The 26,346-nt window shown below is 43.3% G+C and overlaps 1 protein-coding gene and 1 long non-coding RNA gene across 2 annotated transcripts in view; one reads left to right on the top strand and one right to left on the bottom strand.

The window, feature by feature from the left end:
• LOC143295486 (uncharacterized) overlaps positions 1-1,606 on the bottom strand; it is a 365,664-nt gene extending 364,058 nt beyond the window's left edge. The window contains exon 1 of the long non-coding RNA XR_013057020.1: positions 1,557-1,606. This is a non-coding gene — a long non-coding RNA (uncharacterized LOC143295486). The remainder of the gene's footprint in view (positions 1-1,556) is intronic.
• Positions 1,607-16,146: 14,540 nt separating this feature from the next.
• Positions 16,147-26,346, top strand: part of LOC143294602 (sialin-like) — a 24,254-nt gene continuing 14,054 nt past the window's right edge. Inside the window, exons 1-5 of the mRNA XM_076605977.1 lie at positions 16,147-16,287; positions 16,994-17,223; positions 18,394-18,627; positions 21,078-21,165; positions 26,232-26,327. Coding sequence (XP_076462092.1) covers positions 16,152-16,287; positions 16,994-17,223; positions 18,394-18,627; positions 21,078-21,165; positions 26,232-26,327 — 784 coding nt within the window. The 5' untranslated portion in view covers positions 16,147-16,151. The remainder of the gene's footprint in view (positions 16,288-16,993; positions 17,224-18,393; positions 18,628-21,077; positions 21,166-26,231; positions 26,328-26,346) is intronic.

The raw sequence follows: 26,346 nt of genomic DNA, 5'->3' as shown, positions 1-26,346 counted from the left end.
GACTGGTCTATCTGGAGATCCAGGGAGTTCATCAATGGAGATCCTGATCTATTTGGAGATCCAGGGTGTTCATCAGTGGAGATCCTGACTGGTCTATCTGAAGATCCAGGGAGTTCATCAATGGAGATCCTGATCTATTTGGAGATCCAGGGTGTTCATCAATGGAGATCCTGACTGGTCTATCTGAAGATCCAGGGTGTTCATCAGTGGAGATCCTGGTCTATCTGAAGATCCAGGGTGTTCATCAGTGGAGATCCTGGTCTATCTGAAGATCCAGGGTGTTCATTAATAGGGATTTCTACGTTTGTGGAGGCTTCATTCTGCTGGGAGCCATCGTCTTTGGGGGATTCACACAGACCGACACCAAGCTCTGGAACTCCGTTCCCATGGAAATCGAATACAGCGTCACGAAAACGGAACCGGAAATGAAGCGGAAACGGAAATGGACGTTCTGGATGGCGGGATTGAAGAGCGCGGAAGTTTGCGTAAATGAGGGAATGGAAACGGAGGATGAGGATCGAAATATGAAATTCATTGGAACAAAGTTGTGATTGACAATGTTGTTCAAGGATGGGTGAATTTATGGTCAGGTTATGTGCATATAATTAGCTTTTTGTTTGTTTTAATATTCTAGGTGCATCATTGCTTGAAAAAAAGTGTCTTTTACATATAAATTTCATCATAACCTAATAGAAAGAATACTCTCTGAATTGTAAATTCCCACCAGTTCACTATTCTATTTCGGCTTCACCAGAGCCCCGTTAAATCACTTTTAAAGATAATGATTTTTTTGTTGTAACCTATGATGATGAGAATGAGATATTGGATTTCTGCGAATTTTTCTGTGAAAGATAAAAGTATGTACAAACGGGGGTAATATATGTATGTACATAGGTAGATAGATATCTTGGTAGTCTATCGGTTTCGATGATGATAGCTTGCACAGGTCATCTGTTGTGGACTGTGAAGTTCAATTCTCGGTCGTTCACAGTGGGGGCAGGGGAACTGTCCTGGTTCAGCTGGGGCAGTTGCTGCTATTTTCCTCCTCTCACGGGCCTCCGCCATACTTGCACGGCATCGCTGTGCAAAGCTCATATGAGTCTGCCTTGCGAGAACACGCGAGCTAAGCCTGTCCTGCGCACAGTGCTCGAGTTGCCTCAGGGCGATCCCGCCAAGGGCGGGGCCTGTCTTAGTTCCGCTTGCCTGAGAGCAAAGTTGCTTAGGCGTCCTTAAGTTTTCCATTCGGATGACGTGCCCCGTCCATTGAAGCTGGGTTTTCAAGATCATGGTTTTGATGCTGGTGGTATGTAAGAGCGATCACTATAATCCGTCAAAATATGTACATCTTTTACGATCGGTAATACATTTTTTTTTATTAACCCTTTCACCGCCAGTCAATTTAGAGTACAAAATTCCCTTGTTGTATAAACACAGAAAAGACAGTGGCTAAGAATAGCTGGGGATTCTCCCTGCGATGTGTAGAAAATATGGCCTATCCTACCACCGAAAACATGAAGAGCAGAAAGTGCATGGATACCAGACCAATGAATGGTCACCTTTCAGTGACATGGGTCCTCTACCACGCCTGTGCATAAATGCGAGCTTGGCGGTGAAAGGGTTAAGAGAAAATCTTTTATGGCTTGTTGTGGTGGATTTGGTCTGCTCCGTGTTTATCTTTGTGTTCCTTGAAGCAGTTCTACCAGTTCTAGTTCACCTGTCATCCAATATCATTCTCTTGCGCTTTAGGATTATGAACATGTTTCTAATTACTATAATATAGTGGTGAGTTTAAAGCTTGGTTCAGCTATGTTTCGGATTCCAATTGTTTAATTTGATATCCTAATTCTAATAAATCTACGGATTATCAGTGTTCGGACCATGAATATTTACCAGTGTGATGTCTCTTGGCATAGTTTGAATTAACATAATCAGATACACGAAGCAGTTGAGAAAAGTTCCGGAAAAAGGGAGAAAAAAAGAATGCAATGAAATCGTCTGTAAGAAATAAAGACAAAAAGGAGAAAAAAAAGGGAAAGAAAAAAGAAAAATAGCACGCGCATTATATGTGCCTCTCTCTCTCTCTCTCTGTGTGTGTGTGTGTGTGTGTGTGTGTGTGTGTGTGTGTGTGTGTGTGTGTGTGTGTGTGTGTGTGTGTGTGTGTGAGCGCGTTTAACACTTTGCCTTGTTGCATATAAGCCAGCCAACCACATCGGGCCACGCCATGACTGCCAATATAAATGAAAATTCAACAATGTCAAGAACCAAACTGTCACATCTTTACCCCCAAAATAATAATAAGAATACTGGAGAAAAACACATTTCTCGGAACATATCTTAACCATTAAGCTCATCATCAAGCTATGCAGTGCTGAGAATATCGGCCCTTACGTCCAGGTTACCACCACCGGGTAAAAAAAAATAATAAAAGACACGAAAAAATGTGTATGAAAAGTGCATAAAAAGTGTATTTAAAAAATAAAACAAAACAAACAAAAAAAAAAACCCCGCCTCATAGCCATTCAAAAAAGCACACAAATTGGCCAGAATTTACCCAACCACCAACACAGAGAGCGCGTCACACACCATATACTGCGATAGAAAAAGAATGGATCAGAGTCTCTGTGTATGTGTGTTATGTCCCAAGGGCTTGGGAAATTCATATGAAGTAGAATATATACCTATAACGAATGTCATTTCAAACACAAACAACAACGATAACAAAACGCATAGTGTGTGCGTTCATATATACGCATACATAAGCATCACAAAGCAAAACTATAACCCAAAGTTTATAAACAAAGTCAGATGAATCTTCACAACGCATTTTTGTGTTGTTGATCCATATCCAGCTCTGACTTTTGGGTTCCCAGAATAATTGGATTTCGTACATGTTACTAGCATAAAGTATAAAAGAACAACAGCAAATCAAGTGTGTGTGTGTGTGTGTGTGTGTGTGTGTGTGTGTGTGTGTTTCTTTCTTTAATTTGATGTCTTTTCACTTTGATATAAGACACGTGTGTGTGTTCATTTGTTTCTCTCCGTGTGTGTGTGTGTGTGTGTGTGTGTGTGTGTGTGTGTGTGTCTGTTTAATAGCATATTTTCACTTTGATATCAGACACGTGTGTGTGTGTTCGTTTGTGTATATGTGTGTGGGGGTGGGGGGAGGTGTGTGGTGGTGTGTGAGCGCGTCCGTGTTTTTTTTTGTTTTTGATTTTTGAGGCGGGGGGGGGGGGGGGGGGAGGGGGGGGATGAGGGGAGCGGGTTTGCCCCATCATCTGCACCGTTTCAGTGGCATTACTCCCCTCCCCCCGCCCCCCCATACACAGCCACACCCGAGTTCGTCTGTCGCAGTCCCAGTGCCGGTAGTCCACAGCAACCATCGATGTGATGTTAGGTCGCCAAGAGGCCACACGCCAGAGGAGACACTGCACTGCTGCTGAGTTATTTCGGTGGTGTTCGGAAGTGCCTATTGTGATTCAACGTACTCACGTACTCAGGACACCACCTACTAAGCCCTCTCCCCCGTCCCCCACACCCCGCCTATTGGCGTTTGTGAGCGTTTGTGCAGGCGCGCGCGCGCCCCATTGTGTTTCTGATTCCACTTGGCCGACGAAGCTTACTCAGCGAATGCCCGACTGACAATGCATGCCACTTCAGTCGTCATAATTATCTCTGTGCACGAACGTCGATTCCCGAAGGCTGTGCACTGCTGTGTTCATTCATGTTACAGCATGACCCTTGTGATTGTTGTAACGGCATAATATTAGATTACAGTCCCGCCTGCACCATTTCCAGTGCTCGCACGCATGTACAGCTGCCAGCCAGAATGGGCATGAAGATTTGATTGTATCAGAACAGTATTGTTGATACTATCATTATTATTATGATCATTATCATTACTATTAATATTATCATCACAATCATTATCATTATTGTTATTATTATTATCATTAATATTATTATTAGTGGTAGTAGTAGTAGTAGTAGTAGTAGTATCATTACTATTATCACTATCATCATTATCATTGTTGTTATTATTATCGTCATTATGATTATTACTATTACTATTATTATTATTATTATAAAAATTTGTGGCAGGGGAAAAGTGGAGCAGTGGGTGGGGGGAGGAGGGAGGGAATAGGATCAGGTACAGGGAACAGGTAGTCCCTCCCTACCTCCATTCCTACCTGCACCCCATCCCCACCCACTCAATGGGCAGGCTTCCTGTCTGGGTCTCTGTGGTCACGGCATCGCGTGTCGCCGTGAAATACCGGGCGGCATTTGATGACCCGGGAGGGAATGACAAAAAAAAAAAAAAAAAAAGGAAAAAAAGACAAGATTATGGTTCACGTAGAGACTTCTTGTTTCCTGTCCTTTCACTTGTTTTTTTTTTCTTTCTTTCTTTCTTTCTTTCTTTTCTTCTCCCCCCCCCCCCCCCCCACGTCCCCCACCCCCTCCCCCCTCCCCGAAACAGACACAGGTGAAACAACACGTATACGTACAGGGAAAACAAGTATATACACAGCTTATGGATGTATGGGAACAGGTAAAACACACATATAATATGAGGAACAGATACCACACACACACACACACACACACACACACACACACACACACACAGTGGTAAAGCGATCGTCGTCAGGTATTGAAAAAAAACCCAAAGAAGGTGGCAAAAGGTCAGGAATGCAGGGCCAGAGAAGCTGTGAGCTAACGCTCTGCATTCTTTCCTCAGCGGCCAGGGGTCAGGTAGAAACGGGTGGCAGGGTACTGATAATGATACCCGGGGTAGCTTGACAGCCAGACAAGATTCCCTAGCAGGGTGGTCCGTCTGATCTGGCTCGTCAGGTTCCGTCTGAGTAGGCCTAAGGTCTTGTTGGCTCGGTTGGAGACATTGGAGATGTGGGGGGTCCATCTAAGATCATGTGATGGTGATGCCGAGGTATTTTGATTTGCTGACTACATCAAGGGTGTGGCCACGAAAGGTGTACTCTGATGGTAGGGGGTCTCTCTTCCGGCTCACTCGCAGTGTCCGACATTTGTCTGGATGGAAGCTCATAAGCCACTTCTGCTCCCATTCTGCGAGGCAATCGAGATCCTTTTGTAGGGCTTGCTGGTCGCTGGTGGAGGAGATGTTTTTTTTTTGTGGCACAGATTATCATCAGCAAAGAGACGAGCAGTGGAGGACAGTCCAGTCGGCATGTCGTTGATGTAGAGCAGGAACAGGCAAGGCCCAAGAACAGAGCCTTGGGGAACTCCAGATTCTACAGGAACAGGACTGGAAGTGGCTCCATCCACCACTACAGACTGCTGTCTGTCTGATAAGAACTTCCTGATCCAGGTGTGTACTTTCTCTGTGATGCCAAGGAAGTGGATCTTGTGGAGCAGGAGGGAGTGGCAGACTTTGTCGAACGCTTTGGAAAAGTCCATGATGAGAGCGTCTGTCTGTTTTCCGGCTTCAAGGTTTGCTGAGAGCTCGTCTATAAGTCCGATGAGCTGGCTTTCACAGGATCGCTGGCGTCTGAAACCGTGCTGTGCTTCGGTGATGATCCCATTCTTTTCTGCAAAGTTCATAACAGAGCTTGTGATGATGTGCTCCATTATTTTGCATGGTATGCTGGTCAGGGAAATAGGGCGGTAGAACGGAAGACGACTCAACCTGCTCACTACACGACGTCTTCTTCCTCAACAGACTTCACCAGCCGGAGGTTGTCACCTCTTCAGCACCCCAGTGAAAAGAAGATTCTTCAATTACGGCGAAGATTTCACCCGGCCAGTTAAGTAGATGTTAAAAAAACAAAACAAAACAATACAAAAAACAACAACAACAACAACAACAACAAAACAAACCAAACAAACAAACAAACAAACAAAAAACCAAAAAAACCCAACAACAACAAAAAACAGGAAGCCACCGTCAAAGAGTCTTATACATATTCAAGGACCCGTAAATAGCTTCCTAGAGACTGAACCTTACTAAGAAAGGAAAACTAAAAAAAATTCGAACCCCAAAAAACATTGGAAAGTAATCTGGGACAATTTGTGGTTGTTTCGAATGAAATTGTTTGGAATGCAATTTTTGTTGCGCTCTTTGTTAACCAGTTGGTCTAAAATTGAAGATAGTAAAAAATTATTGTTTGACACGATAGACCATTCAATCCTTCTTTCCCGTCTTCATTTTACATTTGGTATCAACGGCACTGTTCTAAACTGGTTCAAATCTTATCTCACTGATCGATTCCAGTCTGTCATTGTTGATCATTTCCAATCTGAGCCCGTTCAAATCGAACATGGAGTCCCACAGGGATCTGTTTTTGGCCCAGTGCTCTTCACACTGTACATTGCTCCTCTCGCTGAAATTATCAACCGCCATAATATCAGTCATCATTCTTATGCAAAATAGCCTCCCTTGTCTGCCCTTCCTTGTCTTTAGTTTCTACAGTTTTAGAGTTATGCATGCGTGTGAATGACTGGTGCGAAGGCGCTTTGATTTGTCTCTGTACAAGATCCAGCGCTATATAAATACCATTATTATTATTATTATTATTATTATTATTATTATTATATCAAAACAAAGTGTTTCTTTTCTCTCATAATTTTTGGTTTCTTTAGCTGTGTGGAGGTTGGACACAACTATGCACTAACACATTACAGAACTAATAAGAAAAACATGCATCTGGCAATATTTGAATAAAAAAAGAAAATTAGAGAACCACGAACAACGTACACACGAAAGAACCGTAACAAATGGGGACTCGTCCGGGATTAGGAAATAATTCGAAATTTGGCATCCCTTTCAAAATTTTATCATATAAAACTCTCATCGGAAAATTGCTGTAGGTCTATGTCTTTGACAGGTGGCTTGTCTTGTTTGTAAATTTGTATTTCGTTAAATTTATTATTTGGGTTGTAGCTTTGACAGACTATGTGTCTTTTAAATGTTCTGTATCCTTCTCTTTGTTTGTAGATATCAAAGTTGGCAAAAATCTACAGTGGTGATTAAAGAAGCCACTACAAGTTAAATTTCTTTAGTGAAGCTGGAAAGGTCTCTTAGTATAGAGAGCCAGCTGGGGCAAGATCTACTGCACTTGCCTGCCTACAAATTTGCATGGTGAAATTCGCATTATGTAGGATGTTTGCGAAAAACGAATGACTCAAGTGGAGTATCAGAGTGGATCATTTTTCCAATGGGCCGAAGGCAGAATCTAGGAGATACAGATTCTGGATAGTCGTATTAATAAAAAAAATTTCTGTAGGGTTCAGAATTATCGACACAATTATAGCGTAAGTTATTGTGGTAGTGACTCGAGAGTAGTCAGAGATAACTAGCTATAGAGATAGTAACTAAGGGCTTATTTAGCTACTAACGTTTTTAGAACGGGAACGAACGAACTCGAAGATATGGCAGGTGGACATCGTTACAATACACGGTCACGTGGAGATGTACTGTCAGGTCCTAGAAATGTAGTGGATCAAGTAGAAGAGAAGTCGGGGGAAGATTTCCTCCACGCCGACGAGTATCAACAGGAAGAAACCCCTTTCCCGCCCAATCCGACAAACCCCATAACATCGTTATTGGAGGAAGGACGTTTGATAGGGTTGGAAGGTGCGGAATTACGAGATTACGTAATAAAAGAAAAGCGGAGGCTTGATGAGGACGAGAAAGAAGAGAACACAGAGTTAAAACTGGAAAGGTTAAGGATAAGAAATGCAGGAAATGGAAATGAAAAAAACCCAATCAAAATGGAAATGCAACAAGAAAGGTTGATGATTTCAGACCCAAGATACCATTTCTGGATGATAAAGATGAGATTGAGAGTTGGTTTCAGCAGTATGAGCATTGCATGAAAGACTGCACACTGACGGAGGAACAATAGGCCTCCCGCATCGTCTACTTCTTGAAAGGAAAGGCAAGAGTGACGTATTCACGTATGAGCGATGAAGACCGGGAAAATTATGAGACGATAAAGGCGGAGCTGTTCAAAGGTTTTCAACTCACAGCAGAAGAATACCGAAAGAAATTCAGACAGGCTCGTAAGGGAAGAAATGAAACGTACAAAGAGTTGATAATCAGACTGGATAGATACATGACAAAGTGGACTGAGTTGTCCGGAGCAGACGATTCAGTGGAAAACCTACAAGACTTGTTTCTACAAGATCAGATACTGGAAGTCTTAACCCCTGAATTGGCTGTATATGTACGCAACCATCAGCCCAAGACAACGCAAGACATTCTCAACCTGGTATACACGTATGAACAAGCTCGTTCTGGAATCAAAGGATATGATAAATCACAGAACTCAAGGTTCAACCCCCGTCTGCCTAGAAGGGAGAATAGAGGAGAGAGTGGAAAAGAAGCTCAATCAGCCACCCAGCTGAACCAGCGCCAGCAAGCACGGACGCTGACCGAAGCTGAGAAGAAGGCCCTGAAAGAGAAGGGAGCGTGTTTTCGTTGCAAAGAAACCGGACACATTTCTCGTGACTGTCCGAAGAAGAAGAGTGGGACGAATCACAGTGCCGGTTGTGCTTCAGCTGAGGAAGAAACAGAGAAAATGACCCCATCCCAAGCATTGTATGTAATACAATGCCCCAACTGTCTCCACCAAGTGAGTGCGATTAGGACGGAGAAGAAAGTTGTCATACCAGACAAACTAGAAAACTGTGCTTCACCTGCAAAGGTAAGAAATTCAACAGCGTGGTGCCAGTCAAGGTAGACGGAAAAGAAGTGTTAGTACTGAGAGATTCAGGCTGTACAGGAATCATTGTAAAAGCAGACCTGGTGAATAAAAGATGCTTCACCTCTAAGTCCAAGGAAACTATGCTAGCTTCCAAGGATGTCAAGACTAGTCTCCCGATAGCAGTGGTGGAGATCGACCCACCATACTTCAAAGAGGAAACCGAAGTATTCGTGATGGAACAACCCTTGTACCCTGTATTGATTGGACAGGCATTTGGAGTTGGCGACCTGAAGAAAGAAACACCTGTGTACCCGGTGAGAGATCCTAATTGGTACGAGAGCCCGGTTGCTGCTGTGACAACTCGACAGCAGACTCGAGAAGAAAACATGACTAGAGCAGAAACTCAAAACGACAGCAAGAAAAGTCAGACATGTTTGCGCCGGAAGATCTGAAACGCGAGCAAGCGAACGACCCTTCTCTGCACATAAGGCAGTTTGCTGCAGAAGAAAGGAAGTTCATGGCATACAGTATGTCTACAAGAAAGGAGTACTTCTGAGAGTAGTATCTGATCGGACAGGAACCAAGCATTCCAAGGTGGTGGTCCCGAAAAAGATGAGAGCGAAGGTATTATCTTTGGACATGATCACGTGATGGCTGGACACCTCGGATTCAACAAGACTTCAGTACGCATCCGCGCGGAATATCTGGTGGTCAGGTTTCCTCACTGAAATAAAGAGATACTGCGCATCTTGTGATACCTGTCAAAGAACCACACCCAGAGGAAGAACGCCGAAAGCCCCACTTGGAAACACACCAACGATTGATGTAATGTTCAAGCGAGTGGCAGTAGACATCATTGGCCTGACTGCACCCATGTCTGAGTCGAAAAAGCAGTACATCCTCGTCATGGTAGAGTACAACACCAGGTACTCTAAAGTGATAGCTCTGAAAGACATCAGAGCCGAACCAGTAGCAGATGCACTGTGGGAAATGTGGACACGTCTCAGGGTCCCAAACCAGATCATTACCTATCAAGGAGAGCAGTTCACTGGGCACCTCGTGAAAGGAGTTAATGAGTTCCTGAAGATTAAACACAACATGACGGCTCCATTCCATCCCCAGTCAAACGGATTTGTGGAGAAATTCAACAGGACACTCAAGAGCATGCTCAGGAAAGTAGCGATAGAACAGCCCAAGAAGTGGGACACTTTCATCCCAGTCCTGCTGTTTGCTTACTGCGAAACTCCTCAGGAAAGTACTGGTTTCTCCCTGTTCGAAATGATCTACGGAAAGAAAGTCAAAGGCCCGATGCAGATTCTCCGTGAAACATGGACGCAGGAGGAGATGACTGGAGAAGTCAAGACCTCAGCCGAGTACGTGTTCGATCTACGGAACAAGATTGAAGAGACATGTGAGATTGCGAAAGAAAACTTGCGAAAGGCTTCGAGAAAGCAGGCAAAGTACTTCAACCGGAAGGCAAAGGACAGATCCTTAGAAGTTGGACAGAAAGTACTGCTGTTGTTGTCTACCAAACAACAAGCTTGAACTGACTTGGATGGGTCCGTTCACCGTGATAGAAAAGATCAACGAGGTGGATTACCGCATACAGAGGGGATCTAAATCCAAAGTCTATCACATCAACCTGATGCATGCATGCGTGTGTGTGTGTGTTAAAGCGTGGGAAGCATGGAAGTCGTCACCAAGTGAGGTCGAACAGTAATCACAAGAAACTATGCACAGTGCCGATAAACAAAAGCGCACAAACGACAATACTGGCAACCATTTTTACCTGCACACACACATAGCCTTCTGTGTTGACAACAAAAACAAAACTGAAGAATAAACTATCCATCCCTAGTTTCTCACACTGTGTTACATTTTCACCTCACAAAACACATTCTTTTGTTCTCTCAGTGTGTTCAGGCTGAATCTTCGCCTGCTTGTGTCATATGTACTGACTGCATTTTAAGTGTTTGTGACACAATTATGCGTTCTTTACATTCCAAAGTAAAATGTTTGTCATTCTATATGCTCTGGTTGTTCTATACAAATCCAAATCCAGAGAAATTACGCGAGAACTCGAAGACCATTATTCAGACTTCATAAGAATGTATGTATGAGCTTATAATTTTATCACAGCTTAACACAACAGCAGAGTGAGAACTGTATTATCAGTGGTTTCTCCATTGCAATAAGAAATCATTTACTGCTTAATCTTTTGTGAAGGACTGTTACTCTCAAACTACGAGGCAAAATTCCACTGGCTCTTAGTTCTGCAGCCTTGGGGCTAGTCAGTTTCAGTTTCAGTTGCTCAAGGAGGCGTCACTGCGTTCGGACAAACCATATACGCTACACCACATCTGCCAAGCAGATGCCTGACCAGCAGCGTAACCCAATGCGCTTAGTCAGGCCTTGAGAAAAACAACAACCCCCCCCCCAAAAAAACAACAACAAAAAAACACACAAAAAAAACACGGGGGAATAAATAATAGATAAGCTTACATAAATAAATAAATAAATGAATAATAATTATAATATAGAAAAAGGTAGTAGTAATAATAATAGTAATACTAATAAAATGATATATTAAAAAAAAAGAAAAAAAAAGGACAACAATGGTGATAAATGGGGCTAGTCAGCGTTTGGGAACTATTCCAACGCCGACTGTCCTGAAACCCTCTTGACCGAGAGAGTGGGGATGCAACTTGGGCAAGACACTCTCCACTATAATCAAATTATAGCCCAGACAAACTGTACAACAGTTACCTGATCTGCTTTTCTGATGGTCATCGTCGAAAACGACTATCATACATGTATGTATGTATGTACGAGTGTGTCTGGGCACTTACGTGCCTATGTGCCTATGTGCGTGTACGTTTTCGTGCACGTGTGTGTGTGTCTGTGTGTGTGTATGTCAGTGTGTCTGCGCACACTTACCCACAAGTAGACGGATGTAGGCAGGCGGTAGATACGTGTAAAGACAGGTCAAAGGACGGGTCGACAAGTATGTATATAGGAGTAAATTAGGGAGGTAGGCAGTTACATATGTGCACCAATAGGCATGTGTATGTATATGTATATAATATATATATATATATATATATATATATATATATATATATATATATATATATACTCCATTAGTATCCCTGTCTCACACCTTTACTTAGATGTTCCCGTGTCTCCGACCAGTTTGCTGGTGTCACCCCATCGTCTGTCAAGTCTGACGTCTCTCTCCACTGTTTGCCGCCAGTTCATCTTTGGTCTCACCTTTTCAACAGCAAGATAACATCACTCCATGTGTGTGCCAAAAAATCGCAGTTCAGTCCGTACCACTAAACCACCTCCTTAGCGACAGTCCGCAAACGCGGATACTGCTATTCCTTTCTGTTCTCAGTGCCTGACTAAGCGCGTTGGGTTACGTGCTGGTCAGGCATCTGCTTGGCAGATGTGGTGTAGCGTATGTGGATTGGCAGATGTGGTGTAGCGTATGTGGATTTGATCGAACGCAGTGACGCCTCCTTGAGCTACTGATACTGATACTGATACTGATATTGATACTCTGTTCCTTCGCCTCGCCAAGTACAGAGCGAAAGACTTGTCAATATGTGTAACAGGCATGCTTGCAGGTGTTTGGCGAACTATGCTTTTTATTAGTTCGCTTCGCTAACTTGTGGTTTTCTTCTGTGTGACATACGTAGAACCTTCAAGTACAAAAAAGGATTGAACTTCTGCTTGGTTTTGTTCTTCAGCATGAGATGTCAAGTATTGTAGTGTATGTGTATGTAAACTTTTGCAGGAAAAAAAAAAATCATCTGCCTTGGTCTCAGGTGAGCTCTTCTATTTTGGTGTGTGTGTGTGTGTGTGTGTGTGTGTGTGTGTGTGTGTGTGTGTGTGTGTGTGTGTGTGTGTGTGTGTCTTTCGTCCCCGGGGGTTAGTTTGACCGCTGAAAATGTCCCCCGGGGACTTTCTCACCGTTCATAATGTCCCATGTGGACATTTTCAGTGGCCAGAATGTCCTCTTTCTGCATTTTAGCCTTGTTCTGAAATGTCCCCCCAACCCTGAACATCAATAAAACGCAAGAAGTAGGAAATTTTTACCACCAAAAATGTCCACAGAGGACATTATGAACCGTGAGAAAATCCTTGGGGGACATTTCCAGAAGTCAAATTGTCCCCCTGGGACGTTTCTGGGTCTGGGACAATCTGGGATACTACACTGGCACTTTTGTGACATCCATGTTGATAAAAAATCCCAACGGTTACGGAAACTGCAACAGAAACGTCAAAAAGAAGTCTGGCTGAAGAAGACTCCTCTCCAGTAGAGCCTATGGCACGAGGTGCTGAAAGCCTTCGGGAAGCCAGTCCATCAACAAGTCTTCTGATGACAAAGACCAAGACCAGGATAGGGACCTGGAACATCTGAACCCTTATGAAAGTGGAAAAACAGTTCAAGTAACTAGAGAAATGGAAAGATACAAACTCAAGGGCCTCTGTGAGACCAGATGGAATGGCTCAGGACAGCAAAGACTCACAAGCAGAGACACCACCATCTACTCAGGACATGAAGACCAAGACCACACACACACACATATGGAATAGCTCTGCTTATGACACTGGAGGCAAGAAGGACACTTGGAGTGGGAACCAGTATCTCCAAGGATTTTATCTGCAAGGTTCAACTCCAAAGGCAGCAAAACTACTATCATCCAGTGCTATGCGCCAACCAACACAAGCTAAAAATAAACAGAAGGGGGGCTTTTATAACACCCTCCAAACAACTGTGGACAAATCACCTAGAAGAGACCTGAAAATACTCATGGGAAAACTGAACGCAAAAGTTGCCACAGACAACAGTGACAGAAAGAGCATCATGGGGATATAGCGCTCTGGCACCAGAAGTGAGAATGGGAACTATTTGCAGATTTCTGCACTTTCAATGACCTGGTCATCCCCCACAAGGAAATACATAAAAAGACATGGTTTCTCCAGATGGGAGGATGGAGAACCAGATAGACCATGTCACCTTCAGTCGCAAAATGGAGAAGCCTACTGGATGTCAGAGTGAAACGAGGTCCGATGCAGCTTCAGACCACCACCTGGTTGAGGCAACCTTAAAGGTCAAGCTGAAGGCCTTCCATGATCCAACAAGGCGACCATCCTGCAAGTACAACGTGCAGAGGTTAAAGAGCAGAGCAGAAACTCAAGCGTATCAGTGTGAGCTGAAGAACAGTTTTGAGGTCTTAGCATAACAGAGGAACACTGGACATCAGTTTAGAACACATGGGCAGAAACATGCACAGAAGTCTTGGGATCAACACCTGACACCTGGCTCCTGATCAACAAGAGGAAAGACCTAAAACAGGAAATAAACTCTGAACTCTCACCAAACAATTAGAATACCTGGACTTCACGGACGATGTATGCCCCCTCTGATATAGACACCAAGATGCCCAGGAAAAGCTAGTCCGAAGAAGTTGAGATAACAGGTCTGAAAATTAATACCAGGAAGGCAGCCAGGTGGACATAGGCCTGGCTGAAGAGAACAGCCCAAAGCCACTGGAGGAGTACTGTTGCAGCCCTATGGTCCACACCGAGTCTAGAGGCATAAGTCAAGTAAGTCAGACACTTCCTCGAAACAGGGCCGGGCTTGTTCTTATACCAGTCATCTGACATGTGTACACAGCAGCAATAACAAAACAAATGTGCAAACACAAATCAACTCCCATTCAAGACTGGCAAAGTCTATTAATCCTGAATATTGACAAGAAAAAGGGAAAAGACGAAACCAACAAGGCAAGCTATTGACCAATTAGCTTGCTAAGCTGCATTTGCAAGACCATGGAGTGGATGCTGAACCAAAGACTCCAATACCATCTGGAGAAAAATGGCCATCGCAGTCCAGTACAAACAGGTTTGCATCGACACAGAAGCCCTGAAGACGATATTGCCTGCCTGACCCAAGATATTGAGGACGCTTTCGAGAGCAAGAGGAAGACCTTGTCTGTCTTTGTGGACCTCATAAGCGCCTTCGACAAAGTCTGGAAAGGAGGATTCCACTTTAAGCTTCTCAAGAAACAGGACTGTGGAAAGATGTATGGCTGGATCCAGGATTACCTTTTCCAGAGGACAGCCAGAGTTAAACTGAAGGGCCACAAAAACGGCACCTTACTGGTGTCCTGCTTTCCCCCCACAAGAACAGGTGGAATCCCTACAGGATTAAGAGGAGTGGGAGTCAGAGGAGCTAAAATAGTCCTAGATGTTCCTGGAGTAGGCAAGAGGAATAGCCGCAATGATGTAGAACTGAGGAACTTGTCCCTCGAGATGCTGGACCGAGACTATCCGTGTGACAAATGGACCCACATCTACACAGGTGGCTCTGCTGAGAGTGCTGTAAAGAATGGTGGCCGAGGCTTTCTCATTGATTCCCAGATAGCAGCCGTGTCACAAGGTTCATTCCTACAGGTCAGCTGTCTACAAACAACAGAGCAGAGGATTGTGCACTGCTTCATGCAGCACAGACTCTGAATTCCAGAGAGAGCTGTCTACGCACACTGTCATTCTAACGGACTGCAAATCAGTGTTGCAAAGTCTCCTTGCAGGAGAAGAGAGTCAGAACCTGCAAGACATTAGGCAGACATAGGGGACATTAAGTCAGAGGACAGTACTGACCCTCCAGTGGATCCCATCACACTGTGGAGTCAGGTGGCTGACAGTCTGTCAAAAGTGGGCAGCAAAATGGAACAGACTGTCCATCCTGTCTTCTATAGAGAACCATGAGCAATCCTGAAGATCCAGTTCAGAGAGCAGTGGAAAAACAAACACCAAGCTGGAACAAACATCAAACTGGATCCGAGGTGGATGTTCTCTGGACATTGTAGGCTCTTTTCCCACCTCAACACACTGAGACTGTCCCCTACTGATGACTGCCCATGTGGCACGGGTTCGTAGACACCAGAGCATTTGCTACAGTTCTAACTTTTGGTGCACTGAAGAGGAAAACCTGCCCCTGTGCGGTGGAGCTCCACGGGAAGCTCTGGGGACCACGTGCTGCACTGCAGAGGACGGCGGACTTCGCGCTGCAGACCAGATGGACCATCTAACAGCATGACCTGGGAAACGCGGAAGAAGAAGAAATCCTGAATAAGCTACACAGAATATACGGACAATAAAGAACAAACACGTGGTTGCCTCGATGGTTTTTTGACTTGAAATGAATAAATAATGAGGCCAGGAGAACAAATGATTAACAAATAGTAAAGAATATGTGTGAATGACTTGTATTCAGGGAAAGTCGAAAATATATGTTTGAATGTCTTGTATCAAGAGAAAGTCATAATTATAAGCGTGAATGTCATGTGTTATGAGAAAGTCATAATTATAAGTGTGAATGTCTTGTGTTAAGAAGTTCCTGAAGGTGAGCCCCAACAGAGGGCAGCAGGACAGTGCAGGTGAACCCAAACAGAGGGCAGCATGACAGAGCATGTGAACCCCAACAGAGGGCAGCAGGACAGTGCAGGTGAACCCCAAGTGAGACTTGTAGAGCAGCCTGAAAACAGCAGCATGGTGGAGGGGGTGCCTGAACTTTGGACTGAAACAGACAGTGCCAGTATGAACTGTGACTCATTGTGTAGTGTTGTGCTGCGTTGTGTTGTGTTTTGCTCTGTTGTGTTGTATTGTGCTGTGTCATGTCGTGCTGTGTTGTGCTGTGCTGTACTGTTGTGTTGTGCTGTACTGTGCATTGAAACATAGTGTGAATGTGTTGATGAGTGCAATTACATTTCTTAAAGTTTTCAGTAAACTTCTCTCTCTCTCTCTCTCTCTCTCTCTGTATGTGTGGATGGTCGAAGTGACATGTGAGTGAGGAGAAATTTACATACACGTGAACAGGTGCTTTTGAAAGGATTTGACTCTTTTCTCTTTGGTGAGAAAGCTTACTTTACACCACAACTCCATTTTCACTGCTGATATATATTTGAAAGAACAACAAGTCGGGTCGTGATCCCACAGAGTATAATTCTTTCTCTCAACCTTTCGCCCTGTATTTGGGCTTCAGTGGGAGAAACAGGATCAAACGCAAATAGAGTTCTACAGGTCAAAAGATTAACCAGGACTGTTTTTGGTGCGTCCACCATTACTTTAAGGAAAATCGAAGACATCTTGCGCTTGGATTTATTATTTGATGTATGACGGAATGAAATAAGATAATAAAAAAAAAAATAAAAAAAAAAAAAAACACTCCCGTCGTAAAATAAAAATTCGTTACGTTCGCACACAAACTGCACTCCAGCATTTGAATCTGATTCTGATTGTAGTGACGTGTTGGGTGTGTTCGGAGCGGTGGCGTCTGGCCTACCTCCTCTTTATCGGTTCTTTCTTCGGCTACGCTCTCCGAGTCAACATCAGCGTCGCCATTGTCTGCATGGTGAAGTCTGGCACCAGTACCAGCAGCAGCAACAACATCAGCAGCATCATCGGCAACAATGTCGCAGCCACCAATGTTTCCATTTGTGGTGGATCTCTTCCTTCGTCTGATTCCAACACGGTAACTATGGATACATGAAATGAAAAGGAAATACACCTTTCATCCCCACCCCCACCACCCCCAAAAGGATAAGAATAAATGAAAAAATGAAGAAATAAGACAACACGTTGTATACTATGAATATATAGGATATAAATCAAAGTAAGTTCAACTTGATTAAAGTTAGATTTTTTTTTAAATGAAAGAAAATAAAACAGAAGAAGAAATATAAGATAAAAACATAAGACAGACAGACAGACAGACAGAGAGAGCCATCATGAACAAACAATAAAGGGAGGTACATGGGATGAATGGAAAGAAAGAAATAATGGAAAGAAAGAAGTAAATTAGAGTCTTTTTATTTCATGGGTTGAAATGGCGCTAAAATATCAGCAAATATATTAGACACAACAACCAAGTGCAGTTGTGTTGTTTTCCGACACTATCATGTTGTTATAAGCATAAACACTACAACACTCACATACACCCACACACACAGCCTCCCACCCAAACACCCACAAACACCATTACACAGTATATCAAAACAAAAGCTCACTGTAAACAATATTTCGGCTTGAGGCTTTCATCTGGAGGGATTCATAGAGAATGAAAACCCTCAAAAAGAAGGTTTCAAGCTATAATATTGGTTTGTTTGTTCTTTCTGTACCCACTTCCAAAATGACCCTACCCCCTTCCTGTTAATGTACCTTGTAGCAAGGAATCCTCATCGGCATAACTAGGATCACTTCAGTTGATCAACAACAACATTACTTCGTTTTCTGTCACGTTTTCGTAGTTGCTATTGTTGACGTTGTGCGGAAAATCTAACAAAATTCTAGCCATCTCCTCTGTGCCGTACGTTCTCGCAGCCATGTTGACATGCTCAACAACTTTCCGCTTTACAAAACACAAAAATCGCATCAAAATCGAGCCAAAATGTGCTGAGAATTGCTTCGAACAGGCTTCAAGCCAGCCGCCATTTGCAATTAAGTAAGCGTATGCAAATAAATAGCTGGACTGTTGATAATGCAGTTGCCCCTAAACCGCGGATATATCTGCGGCCGGAAGTGAAATGCTTGTAAAGCGCTTAGTGTTTGGTCCCTAACTGGATTGGTGCTGTATAATTATCAATAATTATAATAATGATACTGATCTTCATCATCACCATAATAATAACAATAATTTCTCCAGGAAGGAGAATTCGACTGGGACAAAACCATTCAAGCCAGCATCCTCTCCTCTTTCTTCTACGGGTACCTGTTGATCCAAATTCCGGGTGGATGGCTGGCGGGCAGGTTCGGTGGCAAGAAGGTGATGGGTACCAGTCTGACGGTGGTTGCCCTGGCAACGGTGCTGCTACCCGTTCTGGCCCGGCAGGACTACCGCTACGTGTTCGCCCTGAGGGTGATCATGGGGCTGGCTTCCGTGAGTGGGAGGGGGGAGGGGGGATGGTGGTGAGGGGGGTAATGATGGTGGTGGTACTGTTATGGTGGTGGTGGTGGTGGTGTTGATGACGCCTGAGAGTTTATGCTAAGGTCGGACATCAGCTGAAGAAAAGAGGGGGAAGACGATGGCGAAGACAATGAAATGGTTGAGATAATTGCTCTGTGCACAACTTCGCTTGCGTTCATGGTGGTGGTGGTAGTTATATTTGTAATGGCAGTGCAGATGGACTGTTGGCTATGATGTTGACGATGCGTTCTTTGATGACGGCGATGACTACTACGATGAATAAGAAGGAGTTCATTGCCTTCCAACATATCTTCCATTATCCACATCTGTGAAAAATTAGAACTGAGCTGGCTTGTCGGACCAAATAAAACTTTCGATCTCCCATATCAATATATATATTTGCTCACTTTAAACTCATGGTTGACAAGCCGTGCGAATTTCCCAAACTATCAAGCTCTCCTAATTTCTTAAAACCTAACTCTCCCTTGTTTATACATACCTAAGTCAGAGTCAAATCAACAAGACTATCTTAAGATTTTAAGCCATAGAGTTGAATTCACGACCAACTGGCTGGTCCCTTTAAGATTAAGTTGTTCAGGGCTGGGGTCTTGGGTTATGTCTTTGCTGTGCAAATATTTATATATCCCTAACAAACCCCTGTTTCGTGATCATACTCCGCCACTGTAACTTTTGCTGATGTAGTAAAAATTAACTTTGACATGCCACTGTGGTGAAGTGCTCAGCGTCGTTGACTAACAACGACTTGGTGGATGCGGATTCGACCCCTATGAAAGGTGGTCTTTTTCGGGTTTGCTCCTACCCATAGCTGAGTGTGCTATGGACTCAAATGGGAAGACTGATACCATACAGTCTAGGATCATCCACTTCAGTGATGCGTCTGAGGCTGCTGCTCAAGTTTCCTGATCAGCACTGCAGGTGTCTGTATCTCTCAGCCTGGTGACGTCGGAATGTATCATGAAAGTACACAGCATTGTCAAGTGGTTCCAAACCCAAACGGACCCCATAGCAGCCTCTTCATTCACCCCCACCCCCAAACCAAATGGACCCCATAGCAGTCTCTTCATTCACCGCCCCCCCTCCCAACCCAAACAGTCCCCATAGAAACCTCATCACCGCCCCACCCCCAACCCAAACAGTCCCCATAGAAACCTCTTCACCGCCCCACCCCCAACCCAAACAGTCCCCATAGAAACCTCTTCACCGCCCCACCCCCAACCCAAATGGACCCAATAGAAACCTCTTCACCGCCCCACCCCCAACCCAAATGGACCCAATAGAAACCTCTTCACTGCCCCACCCCCAACCCAAACAGTCCCCATAGAAACCTCTTCACCGCCCCACCCCCAACCCAAACAGTCCCCATAGAAACCTCTTCACCGCCCCACCCCCAACCCAAACAGTCCCCATAGAAACCTCTTCACCGCCCCACCCCCAACCCAAAAAGTCCCCATAGAAACCTCCACCGCCCCACCCCCAACCCAAAAAGTCCCCATAGAAACCTCTTCACCGTCCCACCCCCAACCCAAAAAGTCCCCATAGAAACCTCTTCACCGCCCCACCCCCAACCCAAAAAGTCCCCATAGAAACCTCTTCATCGCCCCACCCCCAACCCAAATGGACCCAATAGAAACCTCTTCACCGCCCCACCCCCAACCCAAACAGTCCCCATAGAAACCTCTTCACCGCCCCACCCCCAACCCAAACAGTCCCCATAGAAACCTCTTCACCGCCCCACCCCCAACCCAAACAGTCCCCAAAGAAACCTCTTCACCGCCCCACCCCCAACCCAAACAGTCCCCAAAGAAACCTCTTCACCGCCCCACCCCCAACCCAAACAGTCCCCATAGAAACCTCTTCACCGCCCCACCCCCAACCCAAACAGTCCCCATAGAAACCTCTTCACCGCCCCACCCCCAACCCAAACAGTCCCCAAAGAAACCTCTTCACCGCCCCACCCCCAACCCAAACAGTCCCCAAAGAAACCTCTTCACCGCCCCACCCCCAACCCAAACAGTCCCCATAGAAACCTCTTCACCGCCACACCCCCAACCCAAATGGACCCCATAAAAGCCTCTTCACCATCCCCCCCCCCAACCCAAGTGGACCACATAGCAGCCTCTTCATTTACCGCCCCCTATCCCCCACCCAAATGGACTCTCATAGCAGCCTCTTCACTGCCCCTTCCCCCCGCCCCCACCCACCCAAATGGACCCCATAGCAGCCTCTTTACTGCCTCCCCCTCCTATTCCCCCCCCAACCCAAATGGACCCCATAGCAGCATTTGCATCACCCCCATTGTCATTCATCATCATTGAAATACAGGAAACAAAATGTCCCAAAGTAGGTGGCACAGAACAAAAGCACCGTATCCCACGAGCCATGCAGGATAGTGTGTGTCACAGGGCTCGTGCTTCCCCTCCGTGCACGCCATGTGTGGCAGGTGGGCCCCACCGAGAGAACGGTCCAGACTCACCTCCTTTGCCTACTCAGGTAAATTTAGAACAGGTTGTTTTCTTTTATGGGTGAGGAAGAAAGGACGTAAGGGGTGAGGAACGAATGAACGATGGAACGAACGAACGAACGAACGAACGAGCGATTCTTTTAATTACATGGGGAAGTGGAATAAGCATGCATATGCTTTAAAAAAAGAAGAAAAAACAAACATGCAGCCCTAAGGGCCAAAAGAAAAATGAAATCAAAATATTCACAAAAATAAGAAAAGGATGCAGAAGCGAGTATACATGAAGAAAAGTGGTGTTGTGATCAGCACGGAAGTCAAGAAGAACGACAGGCGGTATGGCCATTTCCATCTCTATTGAGGATTCGACTTTACGTTCCACACTAACCTCATTTTCCTACCCAGGCAAAATGGAACAAAATATATTTTTAATGCGGAAGGAAGGAGAGAGTGAGGGTGAGAAAGGCATGGGTGAAGAAGGTATTGTGGTTTGAGCAGAAGGAAATCAGAAGTATGGCTAGTTTCAACGCCATTGTCGAGAAAGCTCTGCGGTTCTTTGTCATCAGATATGGACTAATTGTATGACAGCAAAGAAGAAGAAGAAGAGCTGAGAGTCGTTGGGTACAACTGAAGTTCGGTTTGGAATGACCTGGGATACGTTGGATTTAACTGATGAAGGTTTTGGGTTGAATTGGGACAAGTTGGGCTTAACTGAGGATGGTGTTTGGATTGAGATGGGATAGGTTGGGTTAAATGGAGATGGATTTGATTTACAAAAAAGGCGAACAGTTATGACACATGTTGGAATAAGGTGGGTTGTGATGGGACTACAATGAATCTGGGTGGGTGGGTGGCAGTTTCTTTTGCAGATGGTGGTGATGCATATATCTGAAATACCTTCAAATCTTTCCCATTGAACATGTAGGAAAGGAAGACATGGAAACCTATGGACCCTTGAATGAAAGCAAAGTTTTCAACAGTATTTTGAAAAACAGGAACCAGTTCTTAGACACTCTAATTCAGGAAACGGTAAACTAACCAGCTCGATAAAAAGGATGAACATCCAAAGGCGAGATAGACTTAAAAATTCATGAAAATATATGCATGCATTTATACTATGAATGTGCTCAAATAATATATATATGCATATAATATATATATATATATATATATATATATATATATATATATATTTCTGTGTGTGCGTGTCTATGTGTGTGTGTGTGTGTTTGTGTGCGCGCGCGCGCGCGCGTGATTTATGTGTTTACCATTTTTCATTATTTTCAATAATTTGATTCTTTTACTACTGCCGATATTTAATATGAAAAATCTCTATATGTGACCCTCCACCACGGAATGAGTCGCTTTGTCCCTGACCAACTTTCCCGCTAGCGGCGATTTTAGGCGGGTGGGGGTCAGGTTGTCGATTTTCAGATTTTGACTTCATTGTAAACTTTAGGCTTTCTTTTATCTCATATTGAAGTATCTAGGCATAACTGTGTCTTCTTTTGCCTTAAAAGTGTGCTTAAAATGCCTAACCCGTCATTCTGATCGCCTATGACTTCGCGAAATCGATCAACTTTGACAAGCTTGCCCTCCGTCATCTCTTGGAATCGACCGGTCGAATCATACATTGTTTTAAAGGTCAAGTCCGTCTCTTTCAATCTATGTCCTTCTCATTGGTTGATTTTTTAACTACGAGCGAATCGTCGCTTTCAAAATAAGGATACACTACGTAAACAATGCGTCACTATGAAGGAAAATCCCCTCTGTCATTGGCCGAGAGAGGCCACGTGACGAAACCAGCCATTCAGCACGCTAGCTCAAATAAACATGGTCGCAGGGTTCGGAAGCACGTTTTCAAGATTGACTTGGCGATTTCCTGACAAGATACACTTGCGCTGCACACATTTTGCCATTCAATGAAGAAGACGACATTTGTGAGTTTCTAACCCAGTACTTCATTGATGGAACTGACCGTTCATGAAATCGATCTCAGTGAACACGAAGGCAACGCTGATTTCGAAAGCAGACGACGCAGGATTGTCGTTCAGTTTTCATCAACAATAATATTAATTTTGATGTAGATGACGAATCAACATTTGCACTAGATACAGAAAGATTGGAAGCCTTCGCCTGTAATTGCCGAAATCACATGCACCAGGTGCCATCAGTGTTGTGACTGACATGGAAACAAGTGAAACTGACTTGCTGCACTGAAGTGATAGACCTGGGTTTCTCACAGCTCACACAAGGAATGTGCAAGCAAAGTGACTGGGGGACTGGATATAGCTGAAGTGTCTGAAGGTAAGCTTTCTTATTTTACCCACATTGACAAATACTGAAATGTAATGATGGTATAATCAATTGATAATAATTTATTTAACAATGATTGACTCAAGACTGATGTCTTACATTGGAACAGGAATTCACTGTTTGACATGTGGAATAAAAATGATTAAAAGAATAAAGTGAATCTGAGGAAATTAACAGAATGTAAATTAAAAGATCTCACACACACACACACACACACACACACACACACACACACACACACACACACACACACACACACACACACACACAATGTGTGACACAGTGTGTATACATGTCACTCACTCACACACACACACACACACATACATACACAATGTGTGTCACACAGTGAGTCACATACTCACACACACACACACACACACACACACACACACACACACACACACACACACACACACACACACACACACACACACATACATACACTGTCCCTTCACAGTTTAACCATTTAACTGAGCAAGGGGAGGTTCAGGGGCATGACATTATGAACAGTTTTCAGTTTCACAGAATTTGCTTCAATGGACATTTTATGTGAATGTGTGTCAGGTTGGTGTGTGTGTGTGTGTGTGTGTGTGTGTGTGTGTGTGTGTGTGTGTGTGTGTGTGTGTGTGTGTGTTGTTTTAAATAAATATAGAGTTGTGTCAACAGTAAATACTAACAGTATTACTAATAGTTCAATTTCTTTTTCAGCCCTGAAAGATATGATGGTACTTTATATGCCTGCCTGTACACCAGTGAATAATTCTGATATCACTGCTGGCAAGTCATGTCATCAGAAGGAGAGGCAACACCACCAAACTAACTACACTGTCAACTAAAGAACTGTCTGCTGGTGAACTATCTATGAGTGAGTGAGTCAACTGTTAATGTACTATGATTTATAGTATAAATTTACCATGAAGTGTGCAAACTTAGTTTCTTTTTACAAACTTTGTCTGGATGTACATGCATGGAATTGTAAACTTTTGCACAGACATTTACATAAATGATATAAGTGTGCATGTGCTTGACATGCCACTATGCATAAAGTAACTTAATGGATTGCAGCATGTCATGCACATGCACACTGATATGCACACTGATACTCATAGTGATACAGCATTAATAATCACTATTTCATACTTTTATTATCAGTAAACTGCTTTGTCTGATGATATTATGATATATATATATATATATATATATATATATATATATCATAAGTGTATTCTTTTTCTATTTTCTGATAAAATACATAGAACTAGAAGTAAAGCATTTTGTAAAGTCCTGTGTAAAGAATGAAAGCTGTGATGTAAATGTACAAAACTGAAATTACTGTTGATATTTAAGGCATTAATGAATAAACTTTAGAACATATAGAAAATAATTCAAAACAAAGGAAATGAAAAGAGATAAAGAAGTATTACATAACAAACTGTTTCAGGATAAACCATGCATTTTTGGAACATACTGACACCACCGGTGGAGAAAAAAGAGTGGAGGAAGAAGGTTCAATATCAACACCATCCACCCTGATGACACTTTGTATCACAAGAATTGATTACCTGTGCCACATATCTGCACATTTTTTTTTATTTTTTTTATTTTTTTTATTTTTTTTTTTTAGCAGATTGAGTGTTTGTTTGATGAGGTTGTGTGTCTTTATTGTGTGAAGTATGGGTTTGACAAGTAGGTTTTCTTTGCAGATGAAGTGTTCATTTGGATTATGAAATGTATTTCATTTGATGCTATGCTGGGATAAAACACACATGAACTTGTACCTTTTGTATGAGCAGTTTTGTTGTGTGGATCTTTTTTGTTATTTTGTTGTGCTTGTTGTATGGATTATGGTAATATCACAAGCACACTAAGCCAGTGAGCACATTGAATTACAACAATCACATGATTCGGCATCATGATTTAGCATTTTTTACCTCTAATCTGGCATAAATTTTAGTACACATACTGTACATAGCAAAAGTTTCATAGTAATTGGACCACAAACAACACCACAACAAAACTGATCTTAAAACTGGAAGGTTTTTAGTCATGTTGAGCTGATTAAAAAGTAAGTATACTAATACTTCAGTTGCAATTCTTTCCAAAAAAATTAGAAAATTCTTATTTGAATAAAATCAAATACACTCAATATTTTTCTTCCAAATTTTGTGCAATTGTGGATATTGCCACTAACTATGTGTGTGCCAAATTTCATGAACATATCTTGCTTAGAAGTATGTGGTTGCTATGAACATGTTCCAAAACTTTTCGGCCTTGATTTCTCAGTTCGTTACTTTCGCGACTTTAGAACTTCAAATCACAATAACTTTTCACAGAATCATCCGATTTACAAACTTTTTTTTTCGCTGTAAAGGTCATTTATTGCAGATTTATGATATACCAATAACTAAAAATCGACCTCTGGTGCAAAGCGACTCATTTCGTGGTGGAGGGTCACATATATTATCTATGAAAGATAGATAGATAGATTACTGCACTATGTTGACAACTCTTCTGTCGTAACATTGATAATGACGTCAGACGTAGGTGATGACGTATGTCACAGACAAGCCGCTCTCATTATGAAGCCCCACGGACGAAACTTTGAGAGTGGAAAGGAAAGTAGGACAATGCTTTTCGTTTGAGCTTTTTCCTCCAGCATTTTGTTGTTGTTCTCATCTGAGAGCCTGCCCTCGTGGAATTGTTTACATGGAGTGCTGCCAGCAATATATATGTGTGTGTGTGTGTGTGTGTGTGTGTGTGTGTGTGTGTGTGTGTTCAGGGTACATGGTCGGCAGCATCGCCACCTTCATATTCTCCGGGTACCTCTGTGCTGACGGGTTTGACAACGGGTGGGGCTCCATCTTCTATCTCACAGGTAAGAGGCTTCATCTTCT

This window comes from Babylonia areolata, chromosome 20 (genome assembly GCF_041734735.1).
Source record: "Babylonia areolata isolate BAREFJ2019XMU chromosome 20, ASM4173473v1, whole genome shotgun sequence".
Taxonomy (NCBI): Eukaryota; Metazoa; Mollusca; class Gastropoda; order Neogastropoda; family Buccinidae; genus Babylonia; species Babylonia areolata.
Note: the sequence above shows the minus strand (reverse complement) of the source record. Positions and strands in the feature narration are given on the sequence as shown.